General features: G+C 45.7%; 1 protein-coding gene across 2 annotated transcripts in view; it reads right to left on the bottom strand.

Moving 5' to 3' along the window:
* Positions 1-18,020, bottom strand: part of Tbc1d8 (TBC1 domain family member 8) — a 110,990-nt gene extending 92,970 nt beyond the window's left edge. For both annotated transcript variants that reach the window (XM_027950672.2, XM_071601834.1), the window contains exon 1: positions 17,734-18,020. In XM_027950672.2, the coding sequence (XP_027806473.2) occupies positions 17,734-17,860 (127 nt within the window). In that variant the 5' untranslated portion in view covers positions 17,861-18,020. The remainder of the gene's footprint in view (positions 1-17,733) is intronic.
* Positions 18,021-18,266: the final 246 nt, after the last annotated feature.

Raw genomic sequence — 18,266 nt, 5'->3', positions numbered from 1 at the left:
TAGACCTATTCGTAGCCATGCCCTTCCAACATAATGTTCTGCTGCACCTTGGGCCAGATCAAGCCAATGTTATGGTTTGGATATATATAGGTATCCCCCAAAAGCTCCTGTGTTAATGTAGGAACATTCAGAGGTGAAATGACTGGATTGTGAGAGCTGTACCCTAATCAGGTGAGGCATGGCTGGAGGAGGCGGGCCAAAGGGGGGCATGCCCTGGAAGGGTGCACCATCCCCGGTGCCCCTTCCCGCCTTTCTCTCTGCATTCTGTCTGCAAGGTAACTACCTTTCCTCTGTGTGCCCTTCCGACATCATGTTCTGCTGCACCTTGGGCCCAGATCAAGAGAGTCAAGTCATCTTTGGACTGAGACCTCTGAAACTGAGCCCCTAATAAACATTTCCTCCCCTAATTAGTTCTTGTCAGGTATATTGGTCACAGCAATAGAAAAGTTACCTAAAACAGCTGATAAGTAATCTAGCATCCAGTAACCAGATTAAAGAAGGGAAAACAAGTGTCTAGGTTTCTCACAGAAGAAATATACAGATGCATGTATATAATGTAAGTAAGAAAATACAGAAGAATTATGTACTTTTAAGAGTGTCCACTCCCTGCAAATAGATGAATGTCAGAATCAAACTCCTTGTTGGCCATTTTTATTGCCACCTAGTAGTAAGACACAGTGCTGCTCTCAGATTAATGTTTGACCATGAGCAGATTCTGCGAAGGGTACATATTGTTTTTGTTTTGTTTTGTTTTTGCAGTTTAGAAAAACAAGGTGTATTGAAAAGAGTTGCTTTATGAGCAAGCCTGTTCCTAAAGGTTGTGAGATCGTGCCATCGCTATTCATCTGCACTGATACTGGAGTGGGCAAGATGGCAGATATTATGGGAAGATACTGGTACGGTGACAGAGCTAAAATGATTTATGGCTGTTGGTTGGTTTCCCAGTCCTCAGAAGACCAACTTCCAATGCTACAATTCTGCTACCTGAAAGACCACTTGAATATTTACAGAGGAATTTCACTCAATCGCTCCCTTTGTTGGGACATGAATGTGTTCTTGAAATCCTCTGTGTTCTCCAGTGATATAGAAGCTTTCCAAGTAGGAAGGCTGCTAACAGTAGACAAACGGTTATTCACAACTGTCTATATATGATGCATTTTCGAGAGAACTCCAGGTACAGAGAAACCCATTTTCCTGGGTAAACTATGACAGAACTAACCCAGGTGTTTCTCACCACCAGAAATGCAGTGAGGTTTCAGGGTCTCAAACCTTAGGTACCCATTTTACCACTTCTAGGAGCTCCCTGGAGTCCTGGAACTGTGCATCTCTTGGAGACTTTCAGAGAAAGCTTCCTCAGAAGTGGGCAACAGCTAGACATGAAGAACTTTCCCCAAGATGGCAGAGCAAGGTGCCCATCATAATGAAGCTCTTCTGTGCCTCCTTCCTACTTCTTGCACTTGACAGGATGATGCTATAATATTAAAACTCTGAGACCCACACAGAGTGGCAATAAAAATCGCTGACGAGGAGTCCAGCTCCACCATCCATCCATTTGCAGGGAGTAGACAGCCTTTTTTTTTCACAGCACTTAACACAATTACCAATCTTCTGTGTTTTCTTGTACTATACACATGCATCTGCTTCCCCTACGACTCCCAGGAGGGACAGGATTACATCTGCCTTGTAACTCTTTCCCTTGCGCCTTAGTAGACCGTGGTACACAGAGATGGTCAAACATCTGGTAAATGCCACACAGTATCAGCTTCCAACATATCATGGCACCACTCCATGTTTTCCAATTAGTCAGAACACATTCCACACTTACCCACTGAAAGCAGTGAACAGCTGTTCTCTCTTTAGAACAACCTCCAGTAGCCTACCCCAGGCATTAAAGATAATTGGGAAATCTCCCAATAGTCAGTCACATTGATTCTGTAATAAGTTTTGGTATTTTAGCTTAAAAATGACTCAGACATGTCACATCTCTCAATTCAACATAAACAACTCCAAGACCTCAAAAAATTCCTGAAAACATGACAGGTTTATCTATCAACTTTCATCCACTTACATTTACCTAACATGTTTGTTCTTGTGTTTGTAAATATGCTCAAGTTACTCATTTTAAAAAGTTAGCATTTGGGTGGCAAGGGGGGTAGTACTGGGTATTAAACCTCTACCACTGAGCTATGTCCCTAAACATTTGTGTTTTGAGACAGGGTCTTGCTACATTGCATAGGCTGGCTTTGAACTTGCAATCCTTCTGTCTCAGCCTCCTGAGTACCTGGGATTACAGATGAGCACCACCACTCCTGGCTACAAAGATAGCTAGCTGTTGAGCATTCAGAAAATACCACTCCAAATACAAGGCTTTAGTATAGTCACACCGACTAAAGCCCAAGGCACTTGGAGAAAAAAGTCTGCAGAATACCAGGGTGAGTGCCCATCCATTTATAGAGAACCAGAGCCTCCAAAGGACTCCGTTGTCGCCAGTCATCTAAAGATTTAACTCATCACAGGAGATTCCACCACGCCCAGACAGACCTTGTTACAAAACATCCTCCAACTTCCTTCTCAAATACCATTCTGAGGATATTTTCAACCCTTGACCATTGCACTCACTTTGGCAAGAGGGATGAATCAATGAATGTGTGCTCCTTCCTCGGCTGACTTGCCTCATTGCTTCTTATAGTCAGATCTCAGGTTTGAACACAACCAAGGCCAAGAGCAGAGACAAAAATGGCCAGAGGTGACACTTGTACAGATACCTGTCCTTGCCTTCATTACAAAAAGCTTCCAGTGATTTAATCTTCCCTCCTCCAGGTGCACAAATGCAGATCTCCTCTAGGTATACAAATTTTCTTAAGATTGGTCTCTAACACAAACAGGAAGCTTCCCAGATCAGCTGGTTCTTTCAGCGAAATTAATAAGTCCAGGGTGGGGCCCATTAGCAAATTGGCACAGAAGAAGCACTTTCCATGCTAGACCAGGGCACCTTGACCTTTCCTTACTGGAGGGGGAAGCAGACCCCACTGATCTATGGGCTTAGCTTCTACAAACAGCTCTTTCCCCTACTCCTGTAGTTGTTTTTAAAGCTTCTGTGTGCTAATTAAGAAACACCTCACCAGAAATCATGGTGCATGCCTGTAATCCCAGCAGCTAGGAAGGCTGAGGCAGGAGGATTGCGAGTTCAAAGCCAGCCTTAGCAACTTAGCAAGGCCCTCAGGAACTCAGCAGGACCATTTCTACATAAAATATAAAAAAGGGCTGGGGATGTGGCTCAGTGGTTAAGTGCCCCTGGGTTCAAGCCCTGGTACCAAAAATAAAATTCAGTTGGGGTTTTTAATCCTTCCTCTTTTATGTATCCAATAAATAAATGATTTTATCCAAGCTAAACCTATCATTGTGGCCACTGTAATTTGCAGTTATTTCTGGTAAGGATCACCCATTTGACTTAAAAAAAAAAAAAAAAAGTCCAGGTTCTGGGAATTCATATACATAAAGTTGGCTGGGGCTCCAAATGGAGATGTTCGAAACCTTGGACCTAGCCCAGTTTCTGTCTAACCCAGGCAGCCACCACAAACCCCAAAAAGGTCATATGCCCTCTCATAGCACAAACTGATCCTTGGTACCACCCCAAGGTTATGGGCCCTCTTGTAGCATAAACTAACCCTGATGGACTTCCAAAAGGAATGATACTAAACTCCAGGATAGTTGAACCCACAATTCCCTATCTTCCAGTAGGTTTATCTGCCTATGAACCCAGATCAGGAATCTAGGGGGAGGAAGGGCCAGTGGGGTATGGCGCGTCTAACCAATCAGACCCTGAGACCTCTGCACAGGACCCAGTCCTGTTCCTATAGATCAGTTTGTCTGACCTACTCAGACACCCAAGACTTCCTTACAGGACCCAGGGCTGATTGTCACAACTTCCAAACCCAGTTCATACCAAAAACCATGCTCAAACTCCATTCAAAACACAAATCTGTGGAGCAAGAACCTGGCCAGGATCTTACCCAGCATCCCCAGGTGCAGCAAGCAGACCCCAAACACAGCATGCTCTGTGGGCAACTGTGGCTGGTTCCCCGAGAGAAAGGAGAGGGTCGTTGGCTCTCTGCTTCATGGCCTACCAACTGCTCCAAAACCATTAAAAGGAAAATTCCTAGACCAACTAATCTACATCAAAACTGTTAAAATTCCTAGAAGAATTTAATTTACTAGAGTTTACTTGACTAAACACAAAACAAAAAAGTTAGCAAACCAGGCAGTGCCTGCAGCCAGAGAGAGTTCTGAGAAGACCAACCAACGACCTGATCTGACGCATTTATGGAAAACAGCCATGGGGCCTAGAACACAGCTTGACTGGCTTAATGCTTTTGAGTCTCCATTTACTTTTAATTATAGCATCAAGCCAGCAATGTAACAGGAACCCCAAACCCACCTTAGCTTTCTTTACTCTCAGGGCAGCGGAAAAAACTAAATCTCTCTGTGGTTGAGCTAAGGCTATTTATGCCTTTTAAAAACATTTCTACTATGCAAATACCATAGAGGACAAAGTCCAGAAGATCCTTCCAAACTGTTTCTCACCAGGAAAATCCCATTTTAAGAATGCACAGCCTTTTGTTGTTGTTTTCTTTTGTAAGAGAGATTGAACCCAGGGGTCCTTCACCACTGAACCACATCCCCAGCCCTTTTTATTTTTTAATTTTGATACAGGGTCCAGCTAAGTTGCTTAGGGCCTTGCTAAATTGCAGAGGCTGGCTTTGAACTTGCAATCCTTCTGCCTCAGCCTCCAGAGCTGCTGGGATTGTAGACGTGTGCCACCACACCGGGCTTGTCCTTCATTATAACTTCCCTATAGCCCAACCAATGGGCTGCAGACTTCATTAGAGCCACGTTAGGGGTGGGGGCAGAGTTCAGTGGTAGGGCACATGCCAAGTATGTAAGAGGCCCGGGGTTCAAGTCCCAGTGCCCCTAATAAAAAGTGAAAACCCTGGTAAATGGATTCAATAGTTCAGAGCCACACCTCCTGACCAACCTACGTAATCCACAGAAATGATATTTAACCTATTTTCCCTCTAGAAGTAAATTATATTTTTTGAATCTTGATTATTATTCATAACACAAAACTATGTATGTGTATGAAACAAAGTCCAAGCAAAACACTCCATGAAGATTCCTACTAGCATCTACCCAAACGCTACGGGACAAGGGGCCTGCTCACACAGGTGACAGGTGACACTAAATGCCAGCCAAGTAAAATAACCCAGATTTTCATTTTTTTTTTCCTTTTATGGTGCTGACATTGAACCCAGAGCCGCACGTAATCTCTCACTAAGCTACACTTCCCAGCTGACCTTACTCAATCTTTAAAGTGCCATTTTCTTCTCAAACAATCATTGGGCAGTTCTAAGCCAACATCCTTGAGCTCCACTAAATTAAAGTTTTTGATGATGAGAAAACAGTTTTGCTCTGGGACTCACCACATTTCCAACACCCAATGTGTGTTGCTTCCTCCCACACCAAATGATTCTCCAAAGCTGCACACACATACTGGGTGTCCTAAAAGTCAATCAAAACACTGGCTACCTGGAAATGGTGCAGACCCTGGGGGAAAGGGCACAGGCCCACAAGACTGCTCCACTGCAATCACAAGACCCAGGTTGCCATCTGTACTTCTAACCAACTATCTGTAAGGTAGGGATTCCCATGACACCCTCCTCATGTCCAATAGTTATAGAAATAACTCACAGAACTCAGGCACTTATGTTTACCAGTTTGTTTTGCTTTTATCTATATGTGGGGTATTTTTGTTATTATGTTTGTTTGAGGCGCTGGGGATTGAACCCAGGAGTCCTCTACCACTGGACTACATCCCCAGCCCTTTTTATTTTGTATTTTGAGACAGGATCTTGCTAAGTTGCTGAGGCCAGCCTCACACTTATGATCCTCCTGCCTCAGCCTCCCAAGTAGCTGATATTACAGGGATGCACTACTGCTCACCAGTTCATTATAAAGAACATAGGTGAAGAATCAAATAAAGCACATAGGGTGGGGACTAGAAAGGTCCTGAGCTCACAAGCTTCTGTCCCTATGCAGCTGAACAACACCACCCTCCTGGCAATGTTCACCAACCTGGAAGTTTCTAGAATCCATAATTTAGGGATTACTATGGGGGCTTCATCATGTAGGCATGATCATTTATTCTCAATTTAAGGCCCCTTTCTCCTCCTCAGAGGATGGGGGTGGGGCAGAAAGCTCCAGGCTTCCAACTGTGGCTCATCTTTCGGGTGTTGGCCACCACCCAGGAGCCCATGGAGGGTCGCCTCATTGCAAGAAAAGACACTCCTATCACCAGGAAATTCTAAGGGTGCTCTGTGTCAGGACTGGATTCAAAGGCCAAATATCAGAACAAAAGATGTTCCTAATACCCCTGTCACTCCGGAAATCATAAATTCTAGAGTGCCAGGAACTAGGGGCAGAAACCAAATATGTATTTCTTATCATGTCATCGGAAGTCACTGACAGATTCCTTGGGGCAAGTCTTTCTTTTCAGTTCAGACTACTTAACCTCTTTCTAAAACAAAATTCCTTGGGAAATGACTCCCAGAGTCCCCTCACCTGGACCCCTTAACACCCCCTTGACTCTCCAGTCCCAGCCCTGGCCCGTCTCAAGGCCCAGCAGCTCTCCACCAAGTCCAGCACATGTCCCAAGGGCCATCCTCACGTGCCATCCCTACTTCCTCCCCACCCATTGGTCTTCAGCCTGTTCCTACATGACATCTCCCTGCACCCCAACTGCTTTCACTGAGGCCTCCAGGGTCTGACCAGCCTTTTCCATACGGTAATACAGAGTGGACCCCTCCCTCCTTCCTGTATATACTTTCTCTTGGCTTCAAGGAAAATATGTTCTGCTGTTTACCTTTGTCCACTGGCCCCTCCTTGGTCCCCACTGCAGTTTCCTCTGCTACAGGACTGACTAGGCAACTCCCAGGCATCTCAAAATCAACCTGTCCAAAACAGACTCTCAGTGGCCTCAGGGCCTTTGCACAGGTCATTTCCTCTACTCAAAGGTTCTTTCCTCAACTTTCACCCAGGTAACATCATTCTACAAGCTTCAGCTGAGCTCACAGGTCCTCAGAGGCACACTTCCTGGTGCTCAGTCTAAATTAGTTACTGTTATTGTCTCGTGTCCCCTGCACTCACTATGCAGCTGGAGAGCACCACACTCCTGGCAATGTTCACCAACCTGGTAGTTTCTAAGAATCAATAGATTCAGTATTCATAATTTAATATCACCATTGGTGCCATTGTCCCATCTCTCTCTCTCCAGACCATGAATGTGGTCAGAGTACAGGCCTTAGCACTGTGAAATGCTCTTTGGGAATTTTTCTTAATTATAAATAATTGAATCAATTTCCCTGACATCGTTGGAAAATAAAACAGTTTGAAGCATGAAATCTTCCACAAAACCAAAACAGTCTGGGTTCTTTTTATAGGATTTGTTGCTGTTGTTTTATAGGTTAAGAAACTTAGATCTGGGGGGGGGGGGAGTGGGTTACAGTGACACAATCACATCTGAGATGGGAAGAGACAAAGATCATGAACTTATCATTCCAAACCAATTTCCTCTTGAGAAAAAAAATCCAAGATACCATTGAATTTCAAATAAAAGCACCTGAGTAGTTCAGATGAACTTCTAAGATAGTTTTAAGTCTGTGTGAAAGGACACACCCCACACATGCTAGACATTCCCAAGGCTAAATATAGCTCACAGAGAGGACAAAGCTGACACACAGTTCTTTTTATTCTTTTTTTAATTTTTTTTTTAGTTGTAGTAGACCAATACCTTCATTTTATTTATTTACTTTTATGTGGTGCTGAGGATCAAACTCAGCGCCTCATGCATGCTAGATAAGTGCCCTGCCCCTGAGCCACAGCCCCAGCCCTCCTTTAATATTTCATGTAGGCTTTAACGGTCAGCTTTCAGAAGTGGAGGTGGCTCCCTTTGGTTGACCACCACTGCCACCCTCCCCTCATGCCCCAATGGTGCAGTAAGTTTTTGCTACATTGCCTGTCAATCCTTACATCATTACAACCACATGAACATTAGAGAGCTCAGGCTGGGATGCAGCCCAATGGCAAAGCATTTGCCTCGCATTTGCTAAAGCCCTAGGTTCAATCCCCAGGTCCAAAAACAAAGGGCAAAAAAAAAAATTAAATTAAAAAAAATTAGCAAGCTGAGGTTTCTAGCAAAACTGCAAAAGTTTTTCTGTCCTGTGCAACTTTTCGTTTTCCTGGAGTTCACAACTCCACAGGCTCTCTGGCTATTGAGCCTTCTGTGTAGCGTGGTCTCCCCAGGTGCAGATCTTCTTTTGATGCACGCAAAAATACTGCATGGCTGTATACCTTGTCTTCCAGAAGTTTTCCTGCCGTCATTTGCCCTCCTCCAATCTGGACTTAGAGGAAGGACCAGAGTGGGACTTCTACTGTCATCTCAGGATCTCCCTGCACCATGGAGGGGCTCAGAGCACAATGACCCCAAACAGGACACTTTGGCATGCTGAGCACTTTGAAATAAAGAAGACCTGAGAGAACTCAGCAAACAAGGTCTTCCTGACCTTCTCCCATTCTCCTGTCTCCTGCCCGTTTTTTTCTCCAAAGAGAGTCATGCAAACCAGGATTCCTCTTCCCAAGGCAAATCACAGACATTAAGCCCCTCTCCCTCAAAGCAAGCTATAAACTTTCAAAAGATCACTCTCTCCCTTCCCCCTTAGGAATTCATTCCAGAGGAGCTCTGCCCCGTAACCCAGAAAGAACACTGTGCAGAGAGGCTGGGGGCATCCCCACCTGCATCTCCACACACCTCTCCACGTTTCATGAAACCTACGCACAAAATATCTTTCCCTAGGTCTTTGGGGTTTCATTTCTGAATGCTCCTACATCATGTAAAACTTTAATTAAATAAACTTACTATTTTTTTCTCTTATCCACCCATCTTTTGCTATAGGATTGTTGGCTCTGATCACACACCATCACCCTGGAAAGCACCTTCTCAAACAAATAACAAAAAACACAAACTCCTAAGGAAAATCATTGATATGCCAGACTGCATGAAAATCAAAAATTAAAAGTGTTGGTTTTTCCAAAGACCCATGACAAAATACATTTAATCGAAGAATTCAGAATGAACACACACACACACACACACACACACACACACCTCCTTAAAATAAAATGAGAGCCAACTCAATAGGAAACACAAGCAAAAGACAGATACTTCTCAGAAGGAAAAACATATTTACTACACACACACACACACACACACACACACACACACAGTTTTACATTTCTATTAAAAGAGAAATATTATTCCAGGGGTTCTGAGATACTATTCTAATATTGTATATTGGCATAAACAAAAAGCATCTCTGGCAGTAATATCAGGCAAGGATCTACACTGTGGGAAGTTTTGATGCCCTGCTTCCAGAAATGTAAATTTACACAAGCACTTGGGAAAACCATTTAGAATTATCTTGAAAGGTCTGAAAATTCAGAACCCTCCCGCCCAGTCTTGGGACTGCTGGCCAATGCTTCAGTTCTTCCTCCCTCCAGGCATATGGCAGAATGGTGTGTCCTCAGGTCTCTGAGGTTACAGGTGGCCATGTGACCTGCTGTGGCCAGCGGAACTTTTGTTAAGCAGAAGGGGTGTGTTGCTTCAGGGGGAAGTGTAGCAGCCAGATTCACCAAGTTGCCTTTCCCTGGAAGCTCTGGAAGTGAAGCTTTTACTGGCCCATCTTTGAGAGCCAAACATACGAGGAGACTCGTGCTGACCTTACGGGATGCACAGCAGTAAGGAAGTCCCTGTGTTGGGGTGTTTCCAGCCCTTCTTGACTGACACACCCCCAGTGAGGTCACCCATAGACATATTCTCTAGAGAAACCTTTACAAGTCTGAATACTACATGGATGTTCACAGCACCATCATGTGTAAGAGCAAAGACAATAACAACTAGAACCCAAACACCCCCTGACAGGGGGATGAATGATTACATCACAGAATATTCAGTCAGTGGACTGCGCAGTGATGGAAATGAGTGAACCACAGCTTCATGTGTCGCCATGGTGCCACATCAGAGGGGGGAGGCTCACCAAGCTACCGGAAAGCACAGGAAGTATGAAGTATGAGCCCCCTTATATAAAGTTACAAGATCACACAAAACTAACCCATGTATCAAGTCGGGATACCTACAAGTATGTTAAAACATGAAGAAAAGCAAGGCGGCCACACTGGAATCCCAGCAGCTCAGGAGGCTGAGACAGGAGGATCGTGAGTTCAAAGTCAGCCTCAACAAACGGAGGCGGTAAGCAACTCAGTGAGACCCTGTCTCTAATAACATACAAAATAGGGCGGGGGATGGCCAAGGGCCCCTGAGTTCAATCCCCATTTCCAAAAAAAAAAAAAAAAAAACAAGGCAGTATAATTCAGGAGCATGGTTCCCATAAGGCAGGGATGGGAAACATGATCAGAGAAACAGAAGGGGTCTCTCAGGCATGGAGAATTCTGTTTTGTTTTGTGTTTTTGGTAACAGGTGGTGGGCATATCGTGTTCATTCTGTTATTTATGCTTTACATTCATAGCACATACTCTTATGCACATGGAAGATTTCATATTAGAAACCAGCCACAAAATGCCATACCTGTCATAAGGAAATCTTATTAGGGGACTGTGTATTCTTTTGTTGACTCCCCCCCACACACACCTTTTTTTTTTTTTAAGTAGAAAGAAGGAGGCAGGAAAAAAATAATAATAAAATCCAGCAGAACAAATGACCCACCAAATGCTCAGGGATACAAATGACTCAAATTGGCAAAGCTGTTAATTGGCTGCTGATGTACAGGGGGGATGATTCTGGCTCTGATGGAATCGTTGACAGGAAGGGTACCGACGACGAGTATTTCTAACAGCTGGGCTGGATCAGCCAAGAAGCTACCGCTGGTCCTTATAGCGCTGGCCTGAGAAAGTGAAGAACAGCCTGTGTTACTTCTTCCTGTGTTCTGCATGATTCCATTTCCAGCTGAGGTCCAACATCTCAACTGCACAGGCTCCCGTCTCTCCATTCCACTTAGATACCTGTGTGTTCAACAAATATTTATCAAGAACCATTATTCTGGTGCTGGAGGCAGAGCAGAAAGGACAAAGACCTGGGACCTCTCTCCTAGAACTCCTGCTCTGGTTATCTCTAATCAGATAAAGCTACCAAAAGCTGCCACCAGACAAAGAGTGGCAGGTGCTATAAAACAAAGTGGAAGGCAGTACAAGAGGATCAGGTGACCAGGCTTTAGAGCAAGGGAAGGGGCAGGTTTCCAGGAAGTGGAGCTCAGGCTGAGATCCAAGGGTAAAGAGAAGTTGCTGGGCAGCCGGGGAGACAAGGACATCGACGCCGAGGGGACAGCTGGTGAAATTCCCAGCAGAGAAAACTGCCTGCCACTGGAGGGTCCATACCTAAGAGCAGAAGGTGGAGGAGAAGCAGCCTGAGACCCAAGCAGGTTGAGCTCCTGCAACTCCAGGAGCATGACAATATGTTCATGGCTGCTTTTTAACACAACCGACAAGAGTTTTCAAAACCAGGGAAAATCTGCTGGAATACTGCCAGGTTTACTACAATCATTTTCAACGAATTCCTAATTCACCCAATGCCACCAGTATGTGGAGTCACAATCATAACACCCTTGCTCCTTTGCTGCTAGGAAATAAATACTTGAAAAGATACCACAAAGGGTTAACCCAGGGTTTCCACTCTTCTCAAGGAGTCCCAATCAGACTGAAAGAACTAGCCTTGCTACCCACATAAGAGGTACACAATCTGTACCGCTTATGACGTCCTGGAGTGACACAGTGTATGCCTCCTTTGATTATCTAATTACAGACACGGGGCCTCTATTACGCTCTCATTAACTACAATTCTTGGAAACCTCAAAGTGTTTATTAAAGGTTTATCAGTCCTTAAAGATGTATCACTTATTTTACCCATTGCATTCTTCAGTTTTGTGCATCTAAATTCAAACTACTTCCTTTATTTGCGATTTCTTCCTTATGGTGCTTTGAGGAAACAAGACCAAAGCATGGAAGACTTTAGAGCCAACACCTGGGACTCCTGCACAAGGCCCCCGGCTGTGGTGCTGAGCCAAAGACTGGTTGAAATAAAAGGCACCAACAAATTCAGCTACCTGAGCAGGACTCCAGTCCTGCTGGAGGTTAGAACCCCTGTTAGTTTTGTTAGCTGCATGCTGGGCTCCACCAGTTTCCAGCCTTCTGACAGAGTGAGTCATCCTGAGCAGGCTTGGGAGCTCACAGGAAGCCCCTAGTTTTGGGGACCTGACTCCAAAGGCAAAAGACAATTCACGTTAGGCACAGCATGGGCTATATAATCAACGCATGAACAAACGCCAGGTGAAGTTCTCTATTTATATGGTCAAAGAAGCCCAGTACCCAAATCTTGCAAAATGCCCGTTAGTTGGCCATTGGGCAATACTTAACCCAACGTGCTTTTAAATATTTAATCTTTTAATTATACTTAAGAAATACAGCACTTTCTATTAGATAAATGATTATTTCTTGTGTCCCTCACTACAACAAACTTCTTTACATCTTTATTCCCAAAAGCCCTCATGTCATTCACTTTTGTTAAATATTACTTCATTTTTCTTTTTACAAACCAACCAGATGTCAAGTACAAGTTATGCTCTCAATGTTTATTGTTTAATTCTAACCTTTACTTTAATTGGAAGCTTCATGCACTCCTAGTGGAAAGAAAAAAATGGCAAAGCCTAATGGGGAACAGTTTCTAACCCTCCAGAGAAACTGTCAGCATCGCCCCATCTTAAAGCCGAGTCATTAACTAAGGCGCCAAGAACTGAGTAAACGAGCCCCGGGCCTCTCAATCCAGATTTGTAACCAACAGACTCACCTTGACTCAAAGCCAGCATTACCCACAATTTTCCACTACACCATCTTCCTCCCTTGACCCTAATTGTTTAGGGAATCGTTTAGCCCATCACTGGTTCAAATGCAATGATGAGAACAGGGGTTGAAGGTACGCTTTCTGCAAACATCAATAGTTGATTCATGTTATAACTTCACAATGGCCATTCTCTTAGGGCAAAGAGTTGCAAGGTTATACAGGCATCAGGCATACATGTAATCGGACACTGAAAAATAAAATCCTTCAGAAGGGCACATCTGAGCAATGATATTTGGTCTTTAGAGTTACACTTATCCCATCTTGAAGGGCTTCAGAGAGCTGTGGGGGAGGGACAGCTGTGGCCTGGGTGTTCTTTCTGTCCACTGCCTCCCCACACTAATTTCTCCCTCTCTTTGTTCTCTCCAAGCAGACCGAACATTTATAAGAAATATTCCCACGGGCTGGAGACTGTGAACACTGGATAACTGTACTTCCTTACCTGTGGGGCAAAATTGCTTCTGTCTGCAGAACTCTGGAAACACCTCATAATACTGAACACACCACACTCCAACCTGAGGGCGAGGTGGCAGCCTCAGTACTGCCCAGAGCCCCAGACTGCATTTTCCAGTCAGGTCTTCCTCCTGCCCTCCCCAACACCCCCACCCCCAAAATAAGGAATTAAAAAGGGGATCTCCCAAGAATACAAGGAAGAGCTGTAAAGCAGAAGCAGAGGACCAAGCATGAGGAGGTGGGGAGGAAAAGGGGGAAGAACTGGGAAATAACATAGACCAAATTACACTATGTACGTGTGTGAATATATCACAAGGCATTCCAGTTTTATATATGACTATAATGGACCAATTAAGAATAAATTCAAGGGGCTGGGGATATAGCTCAGTTAGTAAAGTTCTTGCCTCACGTGCACAAGTCCCTGAGTTCAATCCACACAAGTCCCTGAGTTCAATCCCCAGCACCACAAATAAATAAATAAATATAAAAAATTAAAAGACCAATAGTATGGAGGAAGGGTAGGGAACAGGACTGTATTAGGGATTGAAATGCAGAAAACTATGTTCTATGAATCTATGAATATGTCAAAATGAACCCTACTATTGGTTATAACTACAATGCACCAAAAATTAAAATTTTAAAAATTAAAGAAAAAGAAAGAGGTTCCAAGAGACGGCAAGGTTAGCCTGTCTGTGCCTGGCCACCTGAGAAGTCAGTGCCATAGTGCCCACAATACTCCCCCCACCCTCAAAAGCAGGAGCTACAAGGGAAAAAGAGAGAGAGAGAGAGAGATGGAGGAGGAGAAGGACTCTGTTTCCCACCCCCCACCCCTCCCACTTCCCAAGTGGTCAGACTGCCAGGTAAACAGGAAGCAGAGAGGAGACAGGGGATATTCCTGTTCCATTCCATCAGCTCAGCCTCAGTTGGAAAAGCTGGGCCTCTGCACCCATCCAACTTTAAGAAAAAAGTGGGAGGGATCTATCATTTATATATGCATTCATCCATCTCTTCATCCTACAAGTGTTTACTGAAAGGGGAAATACTGGGGAACGATATGGATCAACTTATATTGGTACACTGTGTGCATGTAGTAATATGTAACAACAAATTCCACTAGTATATATAATTATAATGCACCTATAAAAATGTGCTGGCACATGCCTGTAATCCCAGCAATTTAAGAGGATGAGACAGTAAGATCATAAGTTCAAAGCCAGCTTCCCCAACTTTAGCAATGCCCTAAGCAACTTAACAAAACCCTGTCTAAAATTTTTAAAGGGGGGGGGGGTAAAATTGGGTTCAACCTAGAAGCAAACACACACACACACACACACACACACACACGCACACAAGAAAAAAAAGCCCTGAAAAATGTTGACTCAGCATATGTTATATGCTAGGCATAATCATAGATAAAATACCTGCCCTCAGAAATAGGTAATTAAGTTTGGAAAAACTATGGAGAAAATATGTAAGTATATTACATGTTAGAAAGTAAAAAAGTTATGGAGAAAAATAAAACTGAGAGGTGTATAGTGAGTGTGTGAGTGTGTGTGTGTGTGTGTGTGTGTGTGTGTAAGTAGATTGGCAAGTGATAATCCTCAATGAAACAAAAACTTATATTTCTGAAGTTGGGTAATTCATATCACAGTAGACTCCAGATCTTATGTTTAAACTTCTACCTGATAGCAAATTTAGCACTTCAATAAAAATATACTTTTTGATTACTGCACCCTCACATTTTATTTCCAACCCTTCTTTGCCCCCTCCATTTGCTCGCCTCCAAAGAACAGTAACCCAGCATGGAGGCACACACTTACGATCCTAACTACTCAGGAGCATGAGGCAGGAGGATCACAACTTCAAAGAACCCAGACAATTTAGGGAGACTTTACAGCAAAAAATAAAAAAGGACTGGGAATGTAGTTCAGTGGTGGAGTGCTTGCCTGGCTTGCTGGAGATGCTATGTTCAATCCCCAGCAATGAAAAAAATAAAACAAAACCAAAAACTAATCAGTCACAATGTTTTCGCTTCAGTTCCCACTATTTTCATAAACTAAATCCAAGTTTTAAACTCTTAAGTTGCCAAGTCTGTCACATTGGATTTCCACATTTTCCTAAAACCACCAACATGAAGCTGCCCTGTGGCCAATCAGTCTTGACTTTACAGCATCCATAAGTGGCCCGAGGAAGACTAGCACAATGGTGATACTGTAGGTCTGGGTGGCTCATCTGGCACAGCCAAGCCACTTGCCTCAGGGCTAAATGCTCAAAGGTCAATATCAGGCTACATAGGAAATGTCATCCTTGCACAATCAACAGGAGGTTCTGGGTCTCTAAAAAATAAAGCAAACTGTCGTTGTCGTCTTCTTCTTCTTCTTCTTCTTCTTCTTCTCTCTCTCTCTCTCTCTCTCTCTCTCTCGTTGTAGTTACTGTTGCCTTTAAGAATGTTCTGTACATTCACAGCAAGTTCAAGTTCAAACCAAGAAAGACCAAAGCCTGGCTATTACAACATGAGACCTGCCTGGTTAGACAATGCAAGGACAAGGGGTCCATATCAGACAGAATTCATTACAGGTAGACCCTGGACACCAGAGTCAGAAACAAGAGGGCCTGAAGCAAAGCACAACCAGGTACTGTATGAGCAGCTTTGCTCTCCACATCTAGAGCCTGCCTGATGTGGATAACCTTGTGGCGACAGGCCTTCATTCATCAGCCCTCATAGATCTTTCTTAAAGCAGCACACAGAATCCCAGCATGTGTAGGACAATCGTCCTGTGCTTCCTACTTCGAAAATCTACAAGCCCTATACTCACCCTTGACTACTGTAAACCAGGTACCCTACTTAAGGCACCATAAATTAAGATACACTACCATCAGTGAACAGGGCACAAACCCCTCTCCAGCCTCTTCGCCTCTGCTGGGCCCTGCAAAGCTCCACCAAGCTCCATTTCCCAAGGGCCAGGGTACTAGGCACCACTGTGCAGCTCAGAGGCCCTCCCAGGCCCCTATGGCTTCCTGCCCTACTGCATCTGCTACCCACCAGGACCACTGATCCCCCACTGCCTCACCCCACTTCCATCCAGAACCCTCCACTGCCCCTTCCACCTAGAATCCTGCCAACTCCTACCCACTCCTGGGGTCTCTGTCAAGTCTCCCTCCTCTAACAAAACAAGCTGCCAGCTTGCTCTGAGCTTAAATTACCAGAGGTAACTCCCCTTGAACTTTTGGTTTTGCCATGTTGGTCCATTTCCCCTACTTGACAAGACCTGGATAAAGCCTTCCCCAGACTGGCCCAAGAGTCATGAACAGTTAACCTGGGGACCCAATCCTGTTCCTTTGACTTTTCCAACTTTGCTTTTCTCCGTAGGAGGGCTGTGACAAAAGGTCACTATTATTCAGATTTTGCAACTGGAAAATTTCAGATAGGTCCCCTAAGTACAACCGAATTTTCCTTCATTGATCTGTTTAAACAGGCATTCTAGCGAATGCAAGCTGGCCTCAATTTCCAAAAGCTTTGGATCATAACTTTTAGGAAAAAAAAAAAAAAAAAAAGCCTTGTTTTTCATCAACTTCACAAGCCTGAGGTTTCTTTGTCTGGTTTTGGTTTTTGTTGTTTTGTTTTGTTTTTCCTATCATTCCTCAGAAGACACTGAAGGGGTGGAACCTATGCTTATTTTTGCTAAGATCATAAGCTTGGGAATCACACTGCCTCAGTTTCCCCTAGGCAAGAAGAGACAGTCCCAGGCCCACACACCAGACCTCCCAAGCTGCGCCTCACCATGGGCTGGCCGTGAGTCCCTGGCCGCGACACCACCTGGAGCCTCAGCCACGTCCAGATGGCCAAGTCCAGGCCTGCCCTGAGGCCCCGCTGTCACCTGGCACCCAGCACAGAAGTCCCCTCTCCTCCCAGGGGGCATCCCCCCACCGTCCCCCATCCCGCGCGCCCTGTAGCCAAGCTCGAGTTGGCGTTTCTTCTCCAATTCCTGGAACCTAGTCTGACCTCCAGGTGCTCACCCGGCCAGGTGGCAAAGACACCTGCCTCACCCGGGAAAATGCACCAGCCCGCGAGTCCCTCTGGCTCAACCTCCTCGGGAGCTTGCACGAGAAATGCAGAAGAAAGGAAAACAAACCCGAGGCAGGGCCGTTCTGGCCCGGTGTCTCCCGTGAAATCGCCACCTGCGACTCAGCCCCGGGCTGGGAGCTGCGGGCCCGGCAGGGAGCGAGGCCCGGGGCCCGGCCCACCCCAGCGAGCCCCTTACCGGTGAGGCGACCGCCCCCCTCGCCGTGCCCGCGGCGCCGCTGTAGGATGAAGTAGCAGCTGCTCTTCTGGGTCACCCAGAGCTTCAGGGCGTTCTTCAGCAGCACCTCCTCGGGCTTGAGCCACATCGCGGCGATCCGGCCGCGCTCGAGAGCCCCGGTTCACATCGCCGCGGCCAACGGCCGCACCGGGCCCAGCGCTCGGGAGGAGGAGGCGGCGGCGGCTGCGCGCGGGGACCGCAGACCGGCCGGTGCCCAGCACTCGCAGTCCCGGGAGCGCAGCGGGAGCAGCTCGCCCCGCGCACCCGGCGCAGCCCACGCGCGGCCCCGCCCCCGGCCCCGCCCAGCCCCGCCGCCGGCCCCGCCCCCGGCCGCCCCCGCCCCGCCGGCTCCCGCGGCGCCTCCCGGGTTTCCGCGTCCCGGCCGCTCGGGCTCACAGTTCCGGAGTGGAGGGAGGAAGTCCGATCCCGCTGCCAGGTCCCCTCCCTCCAGGCCCCACCGAGATCGCCAGGAGCGCCTGGGCAGCGCCGCGCTC

This window comes from Marmota flaviventris, chromosome 14 (genome assembly GCF_047511675.1).
Source record: "Marmota flaviventris isolate mMarFla1 chromosome 14, mMarFla1.hap1, whole genome shotgun sequence".
Classification (NCBI taxonomy): domain Eukaryota; kingdom Metazoa; phylum Chordata; class Mammalia; order Rodentia; family Sciuridae; genus Marmota; species Marmota flaviventris.
This window is presented reverse-complemented; position numbering and strand designations above follow the sequence as displayed.